At 42.3% G+C, this 16,040-nt stretch overlaps 1 protein-coding gene across 1 annotated transcript; it reads right to left on the reverse strand.

Moving 5' to 3' along the window:
- Positions 1-12,819: 12,819 nt before the first annotated feature.
- LOC103415508 (uncharacterized) lies at positions 12,820-15,587 on the reverse strand. Its single transcript, XM_070813482.1, has 3 exons — positions 15,212-15,587; positions 13,855-14,086; positions 12,820-13,332 (listed from the first exon to the last, which is right to left on the reverse strand). Exons 1-3 carry the CDS (start codon positions 15,337-15,339, stop codon positions 13,030-13,032), a joined length of 663 nt encoding a protein of 220 aa, XP_070669583.1. The 5' UTR covers positions 15,340-15,587; the 3' UTR covers positions 12,820-13,029.
- Positions 15,588-16,040: the final 453 nt, after the last annotated feature.

Consider the following 16,040-nt stretch of genomic DNA (forward strand, 5'->3'; position numbering starts at 1 on the left):
ACGTTGCTTTAAAGGTTGACAAGAGCTGCTTTGCCCCCTTTCCGATTGTCGGACTTGTGGAGGAGACGTATGCTTCTTGTGCAATTTCTTAGGAGTGACTTGAGTCCATCCTTCAACTTTGCTTGTCTTGGAGGATGCCCCCAGCGGTTGAGGTAAAAACCTTGAGTCGGAAGAGCCAGAAGTGATGGTGGTATAGTTTGACTTCACCAAATCGTCAAAATCTAGCTCGATGATTCCTTTCTGAGCCAGTTTCATGATGAGATCTTTCAGCATGAAGCACTTTTCTGTCGAATGACTGATGAAGGGGTGGAATTTACAGTATCTTGGACTGTCGGTACGATTCATCTCTTCCGGCCGTCTGCACTCAGGCAAACCGATCACCTTCTTGTCCAACAGGTCATTCAGCATGGCAACCACATCAGAGTCGGGGAATGGATAAGTCTTCTCATCAAGCTCCTTCAAAGTGCGTCTACGCATCTCTTGATCACGAAAAGCTTCGGTTTGAATCGCCTTGCCTCGTGTGAAGATTTTGACGAGAGATGTGTTGACCGTCTTTACTTCCTTGGTGGGTTTCCATGCAGCCTTATCCACCTTTGGCCCCAAAACTTTGTCGTTCTTGTAGTCTTCGATTGGTTCTTTCTTCCCATGATGGGCGATGCTTAACTTCATGTCATGGGCGCGAGTGGCCAATTCCTCGAAGGTCTGTGGTTTAATGCCTTGAATGATGTATTGCAAACCCCAATGCATGCCTTGGATGCACATATCGATTGAAAAGGTTTCCGAGAGCCTGTCTTTACAGTCAAGGCTTAGAGTGCGCCATCTGTTGATGTAGTCAATGACTGGCTCGTCCTTCCATTGTTTTGTGCTCCTTAGCTCTAGCATGCTCACAGTACGGCGGGTGCTGTAGAAGCGTTGAGGAATTCCCGCTCCAATTGCTCCCAGTTGTTGATGGACTCAGGCTCTAGGTCCGTGTACCACTCAAAGGCGTTTCCTTTCAGCGAGCGCACAAACTGCTTGGCGAGGTAGTCCCCTTCGGTCCCTGCGTTGTTGCAAATTTCAACAAAGTGGGCAACGTGCTGTTTCGGGTTTCCTTTTCCATCAAATTGCATGAACTTTGACGGTTGATAACCCCTCGGCATCCTTAAGGCGTCAATCTTCTTTGAATACGACTTCGAGTACAACCCGGAGGTATTTGAGCTCCCTTCGTACTGTGCCTTGATGGTGTTGGTGATCATCTACTGCAGCTGCTGGATAGAAAGAGATCCCATGAGTGCCGCTGCTTGGTCTGGCTCCCGCTTCACATCGATTCTCTCCACTTGAGGCTCATCTTCTCCGCCAGCTCCTCTCTTTAATGGATCATCCTCCAGGTCGGGGTTCTCGCTGTCATGTGGCTCCAGTCGGCTGACGAGTGCAGCGATTTGCAAGTCTTTTTCTTCAACAATCCGTGTTAGCCTTGTGATCGCTTCATTCATTTGAGCCAACTTTTCTTCAATGGAGGTAACGCCGATGGTCATGACTTGTGCAACCATCATACGCGACTCTTCAGGCATCCAGGGTGCTGATGAATGACCCCGTTGGCCGCTTTGGGATGTTATCTGATATGCCTTAATGGCATGCTTCGATGCCCTAGCGAGGTTAGGTTGATGACAGGCTCGTGTCTTTGATGCTCCACTTGCTCTCTCAACGACACCGACTTTGAAGTGGTTTGTTGAAGAGTAGTTGTGGCGCCAATGGATGCTCCGTTCATGGTGGAAGTGCTCATGCTTCTTCCCTTTGTGAGAACGGCTTGTCCTTTGCTTGATGCCATTGATTTTGGAAGTGTGCTTGAATATCTTGAACGGAGAAAGAGATAAGAGGTAGAGATTGTCCCACTGGGCGTGCCAAATTTGTGAATACAAAAATTTCCTAAAAGGAACGAGACAAGAACAACGTGCACAAAATAATATTTGTATTTGATGATTTTGGGTTACAATCTCTCTCAAATTTGATCCTCTTATTTGATCTCCGTAAGGTGTTGATTTATGGATGTTGTTGATCCAAGGGCCGTCGAGGCTTGATCTTGGATGAACGGTTGAAAGTTTCTTCAAGGGCCGTTGAGGCTTGATCTTGAATAACGGTGATGAACAGATCTTCAAGGGCTTTTGGGCTTGATCTTGAAGAACAGTGATTGACGGATCTTCGAGGGCTTTTGGGCTTGATCTTGAAGAACAGTGATGAACAGTTCTTCAAGGGATTTTGGGCTTGATCTTGAAGAACGGTTGGATGTGTGGATTTGTTGATGTTGTTGATCCAAAGGGCTGTTGGGGCTTGATCTTAAGATGAACGGATGATGAACGATGAACACTTTCTTCAAGGGTCGTCGGGGCTTGATCTTGAAGGTGGATGATTGTTGATCCAAGGGCCGTTGGGGCTTGATCTTGGAAGAACGATGAACGAAGAACGAAGAAGGCTTTCTTGATTCTTCGGGATGAACGGATTATAAACGATGAACACTTTCTTCAAGGGCCGTCGGGGCTTGATCTTGAATTGGTGGAAGTTCTTCAAAGGGGTCGTCGGGGCTTGATCTTGGAAGAACGATGAACGAAGAACGAAGAAGGCTTTCTTGATTCTTCGGGAACCTGGATGCTTGAGAGCTTCAGAGTTTAAGAGCTTCAGAGCTTCAAGGTGTAATATGAATTGGTTTCTTGAAATGAATGAAATTGGCTTCTATTTATAGAATTTTCCAAGGCCTAATTTTGAATATAATATTCCAGATGAAATAAGTCGTTTTTGCCAGGTGTTGACACGTGTCCTGTTTGATGACTTTTCCAACTTATTTCGATTTTTTGTTTAGACACACGCTACGTGTAAAATTCATGTAATACATGAGAGTTGAAACTTTGATTTATCGGTCAACATTTATTTACCGAAATTTCGATGTCTACAATCATATAGAAGAGACCACATTAGACTTTCTTTTTTAGTTCGAGGTAATCTTTTTCGAATATGGTTTTGTAGATTGTCGCTTGGTTGTAGTGACTTCTATTATTTGTCTATTGTGAAAAGCCTGTATTTGAATGAGTTGTTAACCATTGCATAAGACTTGGTTAAATTCACAAAATTTGTCTATAGTGAAAGGAAATTGTTATTGGCATTCCAAAATCTCATTTGACACTCCAAATTTCTATATTTTAAAAAGAAAAATACACTTTTGAGGAGTGCCAAATGAGATTTTTAAAGTGCTAATAATAGTTTTCTTGTGAAAAGCCTCTATTTGAATAAATTCTAACGGGATGGGGATGGGGGATTGTGGCAATCCCTCTAGGAATATAGCATGTAGAATTCCAATCATTTAGGGTTTGTAGAGGAAGAATGTTTCTTTTGCAAAAATTCATTCGACTTGAGATATCATCATGAGCTTAGCCTTCGGCCACGGTCATATGGTCTTCACCTAGATACCAAAACATGAAAAGGCTCTGAAATGTAGACCGACTAGCAAATGCAGTTATAACAACTTTCTTCACATCTATCTCACAAGAAAGATAATACACTGCAAGGATCACAAACATGACCAGTCGTCATTAGATAACAATACAACAAGGCTTTTGACATACACGTTTATGTTTCCGAAATCCACTAATCACATCAACTTGAGGCAATAAAATAGAAAGCTACAAATGAATTAGTAGCTCTGTCTGAATCTTTTCGAGTACCCGAGTACGAAGACCATTCCAAGAGTGAATGATCGGACCACCCCGCTCATATTAGAAACGCGTAGATAACGTTGTCTACGACGACAGCCCTCCCCACGAAAGAAGGATAAGGATTAGTAGCACTGATATCATCACCAACTGTAGGTATGTAGACTGGATGCCATGTTTCACTGGCAATGTGGAAACCCACGAACTCCGATGGTCCACAGCCGTACATATCGAAATCAGAATACAACCGTAACAAACAGCGTCCATAATCTCCACGTATGACTGTCCCATTTTCTGACCTTGTTCTGTAAAAGGTTTGAGATGCTCCCAAGTGTCCATCACGGGATCATAACATTCGAACGACTTATTTATCATATATATGGGGGAAGGATGCTGGATCAGTAAGATTATAAAAGCTTTCTGTACGCAGCTGTAGGTAACGAGGATCGCTTAAATGCATTCTGATGAATTGTTTCAATGATTTTGTGACCGTGTCAAAAGTATACAAATGGTGCCGGTCTCCATCGGGGACCATATCTTGATTAGGTCCTGGAATCGGCAACAAGTATAACTTGGAGGGGCTGCCGAACGTCACACCGCCCAATATAGTCTAGTCTCTGACTGGAACTGGGAACTGGGAACTCAGATGACTCTTTTGGGTCAAAGAACCAGTGAACAGGATCAAGTGGTTGAGTTTGAGCTTCTCCTCCCATGATTTCTCCTGCATGGTTGATTTTCAACTCGTATGAACAAAGTTCATCAGCATGGATACAGATGCCGTAGTCCTCTCCTTCTCCATGAGCCGTGGCTGGTGAGTGGAAGAAAATCCGATCCAGTAAGTGTGTTGGAGAGAAATCGGACGGAATCAGTGACAGGAGACTGATCGACTGTTATCAAAATATAGACTGAACACTGAAGTCTCCTCCACGCAGTGGCACAGGCTTGGAAAACTTGTCCGGCCAGGAAAAGGAGAACTATAATAAAACCGGATAACTCCTACTCCCATCCGAAGTCCAATTTAAGAGATAATGATAGGGAGACAAAATTTGTAAACTAAATAATGTGTCACCAATAGGAATAAACACGTTTATCAACGCTTAAGTAATAAACGAATCATCAACTTTCATGCCCTCTATTTTTCAAAACTTTGTCTACAAATTGTCTCCCTAGCGTTACCTAATTTAAGGTTAACAAACAAAGCATGGGATACAATTTCTCTTATCCTCTCATTATCCGGTCTTCCAGACATGAGTATATGTTATGACTTATGAACAAGTTGCTTATTTAAGTTGTTATAAATATTTAATTTCTTCTAATACAACAATATATTTACTAATGAGTTGTACAATACATTTACACTAATGGTGGGAAAATTAATTGGTTCGAACCCGTCGTCAACGGGATTAGAACCTAAGACGTTTGAAAAAAGAATACCTCTAAACCATAGCTTTAGCATTACAAATATTTGATTTAGAAGTTTTATTTAATTACAGAGATCCAATAAAATTTGGGTGATTGACCACGTAATTTTCTTATAATTTATCTTAATTGATACAAGTTGGAAAGGTTCTTGCTACAGAGAACGCGGTTAAAGACAGATGGAGAGGTTATTTTCATAATCTTTTCAATGAAGGACATGAAATGAGTGCTTCTTTAGGGGAGTTGAGTAACTCAGAAGAGTGTAGAAACTACTCTTTTTATCGTCGAATCCGGAAGGAAGAAGTGGTTGTAGCTTTGAAGAAGATGAAGCATAAAAAAGCAATAGGCCCAGACGATATACCAATCGAAGTGTGGAAACTTTTGGGAGAGACAGGTATAACATGGCTCACTGACCTTTTCAATAGGATTTTGAAAACGAAGAAGATGCCAAATGAGTGGCGAATGAGCACTTTGGTGCCTATCTACAAGAATAAGGGCGACGTACAAAATTGCATGAACTATAGGGGTATTAAGCTAATGAGTCATACAATGAAGCTCTGGGAGAGAGTCATTGAGCATAGATTGAGGCAAGAGACACGGGTTTCGGACAACCAATTCGGGTTCATGCCAGGGCGCTCAACCATGGAGGCAATCTATCTCTTACGAAGATTGATGGAAAGATATAGAGATGGGAAAAAGGATTTACACATGGTCTTTATAGATTTGGAAAAAGCGTATGATAGGGTCCCAAGAGACATTCTTTGGAGGATTTTAGAGAAGAAAGGAGTACGAGTAGCATATATCCAAGCTATAAAGGAGATATCTATAAACTATCTAGAGCAAGGGAAAAGAAGACAAGGGACCTAAACCAAGTGAGGTGCATCAAGGATGAGGATGGAAAGGTTCTTGCTACAGAGAACGCGGTTAAAGACAGATGGAGAGGTTATTTTCATAATCTTTTCAATGAAGGACATGAAATGAGTGCTTCTTTAGGGGAGTTGAGTAACTCAGAAGAGTGTAGAAACTACTCTTTTTATCGTCGAATCCGGAAGGAAGAAGTGGTTGTAGCTTTGAAGAAGATGAAGCATAAAAAAGCAATAGGCCCAGACGATATACCAATCGAAGTGTGGAAACTTTTGGGAGAGACAGGTATAACATGGCTCACTGACCTTTTCAATAGGATTTTGAAAACGAAGAAGATGCCAAATGAGTGGCGAATGAGCACTTTGGTGCCTATCTACAAGAATAAGGGCGACGTACAAAATTGCATGAACTATAGGGGTATTAAGCTAATGAGTCATACAATGAAGCTCTGGGAGAGAGTCATTGAGCATAGATTGAGGCAAGAGACACGGGTTTCGGACAACCAATTCGGGTTCATGCCAGGGCGCTCAACCATGGAGGCAATCTATCTCTTACGAAGATTGATGGAAAGATATAGAGATGGGAAAAAGGATTTACACATGGTCTTTATAGATTTGGAAAAAGCGTATGATAGGGTCCCAAGAGACATTCTTTGGAGGATTTTAGAGAAGAAAGGAGTACGAGTAGCATATATCCAAGCTATAAAGGATATGTATGAAGGAGCAAAGACTGCCGTAAGAACTCATGAAGGACAAACCGAAAGCTTTCCCATAACTGTAGGATTACATCAAGGCTCATCCTTAAGTCCTTACCTTTTTGCGTTGGTAATGGATGAGTTAACACGACATATTCAAGATGATATTCCTTGGTGTATGCTTTTCGCAGACGATATAGTGTTGATAGATGAAACTCAGGAAGGGGTAAATGCAAAGCTTAACCTTTGGAGAGAAGTGTTGGAATCTAAAGGTCTTCGCCTAAGCCGATCAAAGACAGAATATATGGAGTGCAAGTTCAGTGCAAATGGAGGTCAAAACGAGTTAGGGGTGAGGATCGGAGATCAAGAAATACCAAAGAGCGACCGTTTTCGTTACCTAGGATCTATCTTGCAAAAGAACGGAGAATTAGATGGAGATCTCAACCATAGAATACAAGCTGGATGGATGAAGTGGAAGAGTGCATCCGGCGTGTTGTGTGACCGCCGTATGCCACTGAAGCTCAAGGGAAAATTTTATAGGACGGCAATAAGGCCGGCGATGCTGTATGGCACAGAATGTTGGGCGGTGAAACATCAACACGTACACAAAATGGGTGTAGCGGAGATGAGGATGCTTCGTTGGATGTGTGGGCACACGAGAAAGGATAAGATTAGGAATGAGGATATCCGGGGTAAAGTAGGAGTAGCCGAAATTGAAGGAAAGATGATAGAAAATCGGTTACGGTGGTTTGGACATGTGCAAAGAAGGCCTACTGACGTTCCGATTAGAAGATGCGACTATGGGACAGAGGTTCAGGGCCGAAGGGGTAGAGGAAGACCTAGGAAAACTTTGGAAGAGACTCTAAGAAAAGACTTAGAGTACTTAGATCTAACGAAGGACATGACACAGGATCGAGCACAATGGCGTTCTAAGATTCATATAGCCGATCCCACTCAGTGACTTGGATTTTCCAAGTCTCCAACTGAGAAGTTTTCCTCACTCGGGAAATTAAGGGAACACTACCCCAACCTACATGCTCCACTCAGAAAGCTTCAACATACAAGCTTTAACAAAAGAAAATTCAAAGAACATAGCGAAGAAGGCTTTGGTGTATTTAACACAATACGTTGAAATGAAGGAAAGCTTATTTATTGATATCCCCGATAAGCTACAAATATGTACATATACATGAGTCAAAATAAGCACACAAGAGGGAGCCTTCACAAAGGTTGCTTAGGAGAAGTCTCAGCAGTCGGTAGAGCCCCAGAAAGAGAAGGCACCGGAGGGGGATCATTTGGAGCCTCAGTACTGGACAGAACCCTAGAAGGAGGAGGCATCAGAGGTTGATCATTTGGAGCTTCATTACGCGGTACAGCCCCAGAAGACGAAGGCAATAAATGCCTTTAGAACAAACCCACAAATCTCTGATGATCAAGTAAAACCTGACCATCAGTTTCCTTCATCTGGTCAAGCTTCCTCTTCATGTTTGTAGCATAGTCATGTGCGAGCCGGTGCAACTGTTTATTCTCATGCTTGAGCCCTCTAATCTCCTGTTTGAGACTCATCACTTCAGCCGCCAATGATTCAACTTGGCGGGTTCGAGCAAATAGGCGTTGGGCCATATTAGACACAGAACCTGCACACTGAACACTGAGAGCCAGCGAATCCTTAACAGCTAACTCATCAGACCGTTTGGAAAGTAGTCTGTTATCTTTGGGAGTGAGAAGGTTCCTGGCCACCACCGCAGCGGTCATATCATTCTTCATCACGGAATCCCCAACGGTAAGAGGACCAGTAGGGGAGACGAAGGATGGGCGCCATATGTTGTCTGGAGAAGGCGGGGCTGCCTCTTCAACAAGGTTCAAGTCAAAACGACGGTCGGAGGGGCCAGACATTTTCAAAGGTGTTGAAGAGAGAAGAGGTCGGACAAATCAAGATCTTAGAAGTGCAAGAATGAAGCTTCTACTGGTGGAGATTCAAGTGTGCTTTGGAACTTAATGCCAGCCCCTATAAAAATCTGCACTCGACGAAGCTTCAGAAATCGAAGAGGCGTTTGCTTTCTCAAAAGCTGGGCTGCTTAGAGATCACGAGGGTTGATCTCAGAAATCGAAGAGGCGTTTGCTTTCTCAAAAGTTGGGCTGCTCAAAGACCACGAAGGCCGATCTCAAAAATCGAAGAGGCGCTCGCTTTCTCAAAAGCTGGGCTCCTCAGAGACCACGAGGGCCGATCTCAGAAATCGAAGAGGCACCTACTTTTCCAGCCTTTTCCAGCCTTGTCAGCACCTGTCACACGCACACTCAGTTTTGCGGAAATTATGGGCATTCTGTCAAAGACTTCTGGGGAAGTAGAAAACACATGAATCTTACTGTTCAATCACCCACTTCCCACACGCAACAATAGCTCATGGGTACCACAGATAACTTTGCCAAAGTTCTCTGCCAAAGTTGAGCACGTGAAGCTTGCAGCTCCCACTACATCGCTCTGACCAAGAAGGGTAAAAGAATAGCAAAGAAACAGCACTAACAAAGTTTAGACCCATAAATTTTGAAGGTCTAGCTACCATATTATTACCCACAAGGGTAAAGGAACAGTACCACTGCTGGATAATTGGAAAGTCCCTGTGTGTCAACCTCTGTGCTTCGTGGCAAGGTAGACTAGCAAACATGCCCAACCTTTACTCACATTCGAGAAAACACTCCCAATAAGATTGCTTGCTCCAAAATCGAAGAGGCACCGTCCTCCGAATCTCGAGAGCCAGACTCCCAACATGACTACTTTCTTAAAAATCGAAGAGAGGGTAAAGGAACAGTACCATTGCTGGATAATTGGAAAGTCCCTGTGTGTCAACCTCTGTGCTTCGTGGCAAGGTAGACTAGCAAACATGCCCAACCTTTACTCACATTCGAGAAAACACTCCCAACAAGATTGCTTGCTCCAAAATCGAAGAGGCACCGCCCTCCGAATCTCGAGAGCCAGACTCCCAACATGATTACTTTCTCAAAAATCGAAGAGACACTGCTCCCCGAATCTCGAGAGCCAGACCCCCAGCATGATTGCTTTCTCAAAAATCGATGAGGCATCGTTCTCCGAATCAATCGAAGAGGCGCTCGCTTTCTCAAAAGCTGGGCTGCTCAGAGACCACGAGGGCCGATCTCAGAAATCGAAGAGGCACCTACTTTTCTAGCCTTGTCAGCACCTGTCACACGCACACTCAGCTTTGCAGAAATTATGGGCATTCTGTCGAAGACTTCTGGTGAAGTAGAAAGCACATGAATCTTACTGTTCAATCACCCACTTCCCACACGCAACAATAGCTCATGGGTACCACAAATAACTTTGCCAAAGTTCTCTGCCAAAGTTGAGCACGTGAAGCTTGCAGCTCCCACTACATCGCTCTGACCAAGAAAGGTAAAAGAATAGCAAAGAAACAGCACTAACAAAAGTTTAGACACATAAATTTTGAAGGTCTAGCTACCATATTATTACCCACAACTGTAAAGGAACAGTACCACTGCTGGATAATTGGAAAGTCCCTGTGTGTCAACCTCTGTGCTTCGTGGCAAGGTAGACTAGCAAACATGCCCAACCTTTACTCACATTCGAGAAAACACTCCCAATAAGATTGCTTGCTCCAAAATCGAAGAGGCACCGTCCTCCGAATCTCGAGAGCCAGACTCCCAACATGACTACTTTCTCAAAATCGAAGAGAGGGTAAAGGAACAGTACCATTGCTGGATAATTGGAAAGTCCCTGTGTGTCAACCTTTGTGCTTCGTGGCAAGGTAGACTAGCAAACATGCCCAACCTTTACTCACATTCGAGACAACACTCCCAACAAGATTGCTTGCTCCAAAATCGAAGAGGCACCGCCCTCCGAATCTCGAGAGCCAGACTCCCAACATGATTACTTCCTCAAAAATCGAAGAGACACTGCTCTCCGAATCTCGAGAGTCATACCCCCAGCATGATTGCTTTCTCAAAAATCGAAGAGGCATCGTTCTCCGAATCTCGAGAGCCAGATACCACAGACCACTTTTTCAAAGTGCTCTGACAGAGTTAAAACATGTGAAACTGGCAGCTCCCACTACCGTGCTATGACCAAGCAGGGTAAAGGAATAGCATTACTACTTATTGTTAGGGAGACTCCTATATATGTCGACCTTCATCCCCAACGGACAGGCAGACCTGCAAAAATGCTCAACCCTTCATCATATCTGAGAGGGCACTCCCAACGAAGCCTTTCGAAATATTCAGCTTTCTTTCCCCCCGATAATACCTCTGCAAACAAGCTATACTAGAGCAAGAATATCTCATATCATCAGGGTTAAAAGCAAGAGTATCCCATATCATGCTTTTTCCCTGTCTTTTCTTTTGGCCTTGTTTTTACCTGCAAGACAAGGAGAAAGAGAGCAATCAGTCAGCACTTGGAATCAAGCTCCCAGCCAGGAACTGACTGCCTGGAACCCCTTACCTGATTACTTACCTGGCATTGCTCTCGAGTACTCATCTTCAACATCTTATGTTTCCAGGGAAGATTCCGCATCTGCTTGAGGAACAGATAGGGCAAGTGCGAAGGATACAAGGAAGCATGTGGAGACAAGCGTAACAGCACACGTGCCGATACATTCATTACTCTGTCAAAAGCAAAAGTATCCCATATCAGCAGGGTGGAACGTACTCTAGATTTGATGGACTTGTTTTGACCCTCAAATTCTTCAGTCGGCCTTATACTCTGGAGGAAACCAGAAAACCCTCCAGCTCAGTTCAAGAATAAGCCTGTGGAAAGTTACTTCTTCAAAAGCAAAAGTATCTCATATCATCTCTTCTCATTTTTCTTCTCTTTATCCTTCATGCTGCTGCAAGATGGGGAGAAGGTGAACAATCAGTCGGAGCTCTGATTGCTTACCTTGTCTGTCACCTCTTTCAGCAGACCCCCTAGCTCGGCGACTTGGGGGACTCCTACTACATGGTTTGTATCGCGCTTGACCAAGCCTGAAACTACAAGTAAGCTTCAAGTGAAATTGATACATTACCTTGTGCATCTCCACCAGTTAAAGATACCACCCCTGGATGGAGGAAGAGTACTTCCAGAGAAGATGCCACATCTACCTATGAGACAGATAAGGCAAGTCAAGACGACACCACACTCCGATACTTAGAAGTTTCGTGACTACGAGATCATTCTCCCACAATATTTCCTAATGTCATTTGTACTAAATCATTCACTTGTACTCACTAAATGAGAGCTTGAACCTATGTACTTGTGTAAACCCTTCACAATTAATGAGAACTCTTCTATTCCGTGGACGTAGCCAATCTGGGTGAACCACGTACATCTTGTGTTTGCTTTCCTATCTCTATCCATTTATATACTTATCCACACTAATGACCGGAGCAATCTAGCGAAGATCACAAAAAGCGATCGTTTTCGCTACCTAGGATCTATCTTGCAAGAGAACGGAGAATTAGATGGAGATCTCAACCATAGAATACGAGCTGGATGGAAAGAGTGCATCCGGCGTGTTGTGTGACCGTCGTAGGCCACTGAAGCTCAAGGGAAAATTTTATAGGACGGCAATAAGGCTAGCGATGTTGTATGGCACAGAATGTTGGGTGGTGAAGCATCAACACGTACACAAAATGGGTGTAGCGGAGATGAGGATGCTTCGTGGGATGTGTGGGCACACGAGAAAGGATAAGATTGGGAATGAGGATATCCGAGGTAAAGTAGGAGTAGCCGAAATTGTAGGAAATATGAGAGAAAATCGGCTCCGGTGATTTTGAACATGTGCAAAGAAGGCCGACTGACGCTCCGGTTCGAAGATGTGACTACGGGACAGAGGTTCAGGGCCGAAGGGGTAGAGGAAGACCTAGGACAACTTTGGAAGAGACTCTAAGAAAAGACTTAGAGTACTTGGATCTAACGGATGACATGACACAAAACCGAGCGCAATGGCGTTCTAGGATTCATATAGCCGACCCCACTTAGTGGGAAAAGGCTTTGTTGTTGTTGTTGTTGTTGTTGATACAAGTCGGAAATAATATCCAATACGAGAATGTGCATGAAGATTTTGCACAAGAAATTAACAAGAAGTTGACAGATGCCCTCGGATTGGAACATTGGGCAAATTATCGGGACCAAATTCCATGCAATTGAAAATATAGGTACGGAATTGAATCTTTGTAGATGTATTTTAACAGGAAGCATAGAATCAACTGTAATTTTTACATGAAAGATTGGAGAAACAACTGTAATTTTCAATACTGACGATAATTTTTTTTCAGAAACACAACATATTGGAACCAAAACGTACAGTTTCCTCACGAACCCCGAAAGGTTGAACAAAAATTTGATGGATTACATACTTGAACTCATTTCAGCTTAGATTTTGAAGACCTTTGAAGAGGCTTTGCAATGGGCCTTGCTGCAGGTGCACTTCTTGCAGCAGCCTTCTTCATATTATACTTTACAGACGAGAAAGCAGCGATTACAGCAATGAGCATGGTTGGGTAGACAAACACAGCTTTTGTAGGGTCTGTGTTCACGGGCTTTCCGAGAATCCCTTCTTTGATGAGGCCCCAGAGAACTAGAAGCATCCCGAACATGCTCATCCTCCCTCGTTTTAGAATTCCCACAAGAGCTCCAGCCACAGCGAAGTAACTTCCAGCTAGAACCTGGTGAATTTATCGAAAAACAGATATTAGATTACTACTTCAGATTGTCAAACATGAAATCCTATTGGTTTGCTAGTGCTGATATTGAACTCTATGTGAACTCTAGGGCATATCTAATGCCCGTCCAAGGAAAATCGCGGGAGAGGAAATTTCAGCCAGGTACTTTAGTATGAATATGGATCCTAGATGCAAACCATCTGCGTAAAAGAATCCCTTGACAGCATAGAACAAAGTATAAAACAATTACTCAATCATCTGATTTTCCTAAGTTAACTCAGGTTCCTATCATACTCATTAATCATTATCAATCCAACTGGATAAGAAAATTAACCTTCCTAAAGTAGACACGACTCCCAGTCATAGTTGGAAAATTGAGTGGAAAAGAATACAAATAGAACCAAAAAGTAATAATTCGTAAGACAGCAACACTGAATAAACAAGAAATTGGAGGCTTCCTCGATATAGAATTTGAATATCCATTTAAACAACGGAAAGGGGAAAGTGTCAGTTGAGAAATAGAACCTCTAAGCGCTGGAGATCAGTAACCGGAGAGGCTTCCTTTGCACTAGTCAAGTTATAGACTTCCAATAGGTTATTCCAACTTGGGACAGTCATGTTTTTTGCAAGTCCATTTGCAACAGCTCCGGGGTAGAGGAGGGCCTTAACTGCAGCAGCAGGAAAGATTTCACTTGCAATCAGCTGGGAAGATGTGACATGCAACGGTGTGGTACACATGCCAGATCTGCATGGAACTCTGTAACAATAGAAAAGGAAGAGACAGAAAATTATCAAGACGAACACAGAGAGTTATAATTTTCCTTTTTCTTCTAAATGCATCTGCACAGGCATTAAATGAACAAAGATTTTAAATGATTTTGATTTTCTTCTTCTGATCAAGACTATCCAGAGGAACAAAGTGTCTTTTGAACTAAGATGAAAATGGTGCTCAATTATGATACGAAAAGGTACTTAACGGTCACCACCCATGCAGATGCAATGAGAGAATAGATGCGTGGAGGAGATAAATTCAGAACAGAGTAAAAACAAGTTATGAGCATGTGTATGAAGTATGTACTAAACAAGAAAGCCAAAAAGGATGCATAATCCTTCAGTAAATAATGGAGGTTCAAAGAACAAAATAGATATCGTATTACATGAATACTAAAACTTAACAGCTCAATACCAATACAATATATCAGTTCAAATAAATACACTGCGGAACACCTAAAATTCCCAAATAAGTTTTCTACCACGGGAATCAACCTCCATTTCCAGATCAATACAGGTTCCACATGAACCTATAAATATGGATGCTTGAAAATCAACGCAATCCTACCCGCTTCTCAGAAATAAGTTCCCTAAAGAAGTACTTTCAGTAAATATACACTTCCTCTGAGCACAAGTCAACTCTCACTACGCCTATCTCAGTTCATCCACTGCTGTAAATTGTCTGATCCAGATTCCGAATGGTTTTAAGTGAGAGGTGTATCAATTCAACTGCTAAACTAAATCCCTTTTTGCAGATCCAAAAGCCAAACTCCGGGTATCACAAATTTCAATCGACCAATCTAAAACAAATAATATACTTAATCCTTCAGAAAAATCTAAGTCCAAATCAACAATACGGTCCCAATAGCTTCAAAATGTGCATCCAAATTCCAGATAAACCCACAGAGGGTTTCAAACTTTAACCAACCGAGATTCGATAAACCGAAAAACTACCAATTACCCAGATGCAAAAACATGGAAATTAGCAAAATAAAGCAAACCCAGATAGCCAAGCAAGTTGAACAACTAGGGATTATATCAAAATTAGAAGAAAATTACACAGATTTGGATACAGAGAGTGTGGGGATTAATGGAGTGAGAACTGGAGTACCTGAAAAGCGGGATCTGAAGAATGATGAGGAAGAAGTAGACGCGAGAGGCGATCGCTGAGATGCTGTTTATCCATCCCTTTGACGATTTTGATGATGCGGATGACGATGGAGATGGAGCCGTTGCCATATTTTCGGTTTACTTCAGACAAAAACTATGACAGAAACGAGTTATGAGACTCACTTTGGTATGGTAGAATTATTATTGGTGCTCGTTTCTGTGGACGGCAAAACCAAAACGACGGAGTTCTGCTCCAACGCAGCGTCGTTTGTCTTTGAAGAAGCGGTTTCGGGGCCTTTGGGGCCGGCTAAACTAACATTTTACCAACTCAAGTTTGTGTTGATTTTTAAACTATACCGGCGGATTTTTATTTTCTCATATTACACTTTTAAGTTAAAAATTAAAATAGCATAAATTTGTGTGTTTTCATACATTTTTATTTTACAGCCCTTATTACAAAGTGATTTAAAAAATCGACAGTTGAATGTTGTATGTAACTTGAATTATTAAGTGAGATACAACATTTGTAAATCATACCTGTATTTTTTACAACGTGATCGTCTCATCTTTCACTACGTACGATGGGGTAGGTGTTAAATTGATTTTTATATAAATTTTTACTGCTTTCTTAATTTGTAATGAGTCTCAAAATAACAATTAATCACATAATTTGACATAAATAATGTGGTGACCATAAAAAAGTTAGAAATCTAGTATTTATTAATGAATTCGGGTTCTTTTGTGAGGATTCTCGAGATCCGTGAATCATATATGTCCACTGTATATCGTATGGTCAAAAATCATACAAACAGTACTTGACATAAACTGAC

This window comes from Malus domestica, chromosome 15 (genome assembly GCF_042453785.1).
Source record: "Malus domestica chromosome 15, GDT2T_hap1".
Lineage (NCBI taxonomy): Eukaryota > Viridiplantae > Streptophyta > Magnoliopsida > Rosales > Rosaceae > Malus > Malus domestica.

Bases quoted from the DNA above. Each gene is read 5' to 3' on its own strand.
- LOC103415508 (XM_070813482.1), bottom strand. From the start codon at position 15,339: ATGGCAACGGCTCCATCTCCATCGTCATCCGCATCATCAAAATCGTCA. The intron at 14,087-15,211 runs GTACTCCAGTTC...CTATTGTTACAG, and splicing joins CTTCAGATCCCGCTTTTCAG to AGTTCCATGCAGATCTGGCA. The intron at 13,333-13,854 runs GTTCTATTTCTC...TAAATTCACCAG, and splicing joins CTGATCTCCAGCGCTTAGAG to GTTCTAGCTGGAAGTTACTT.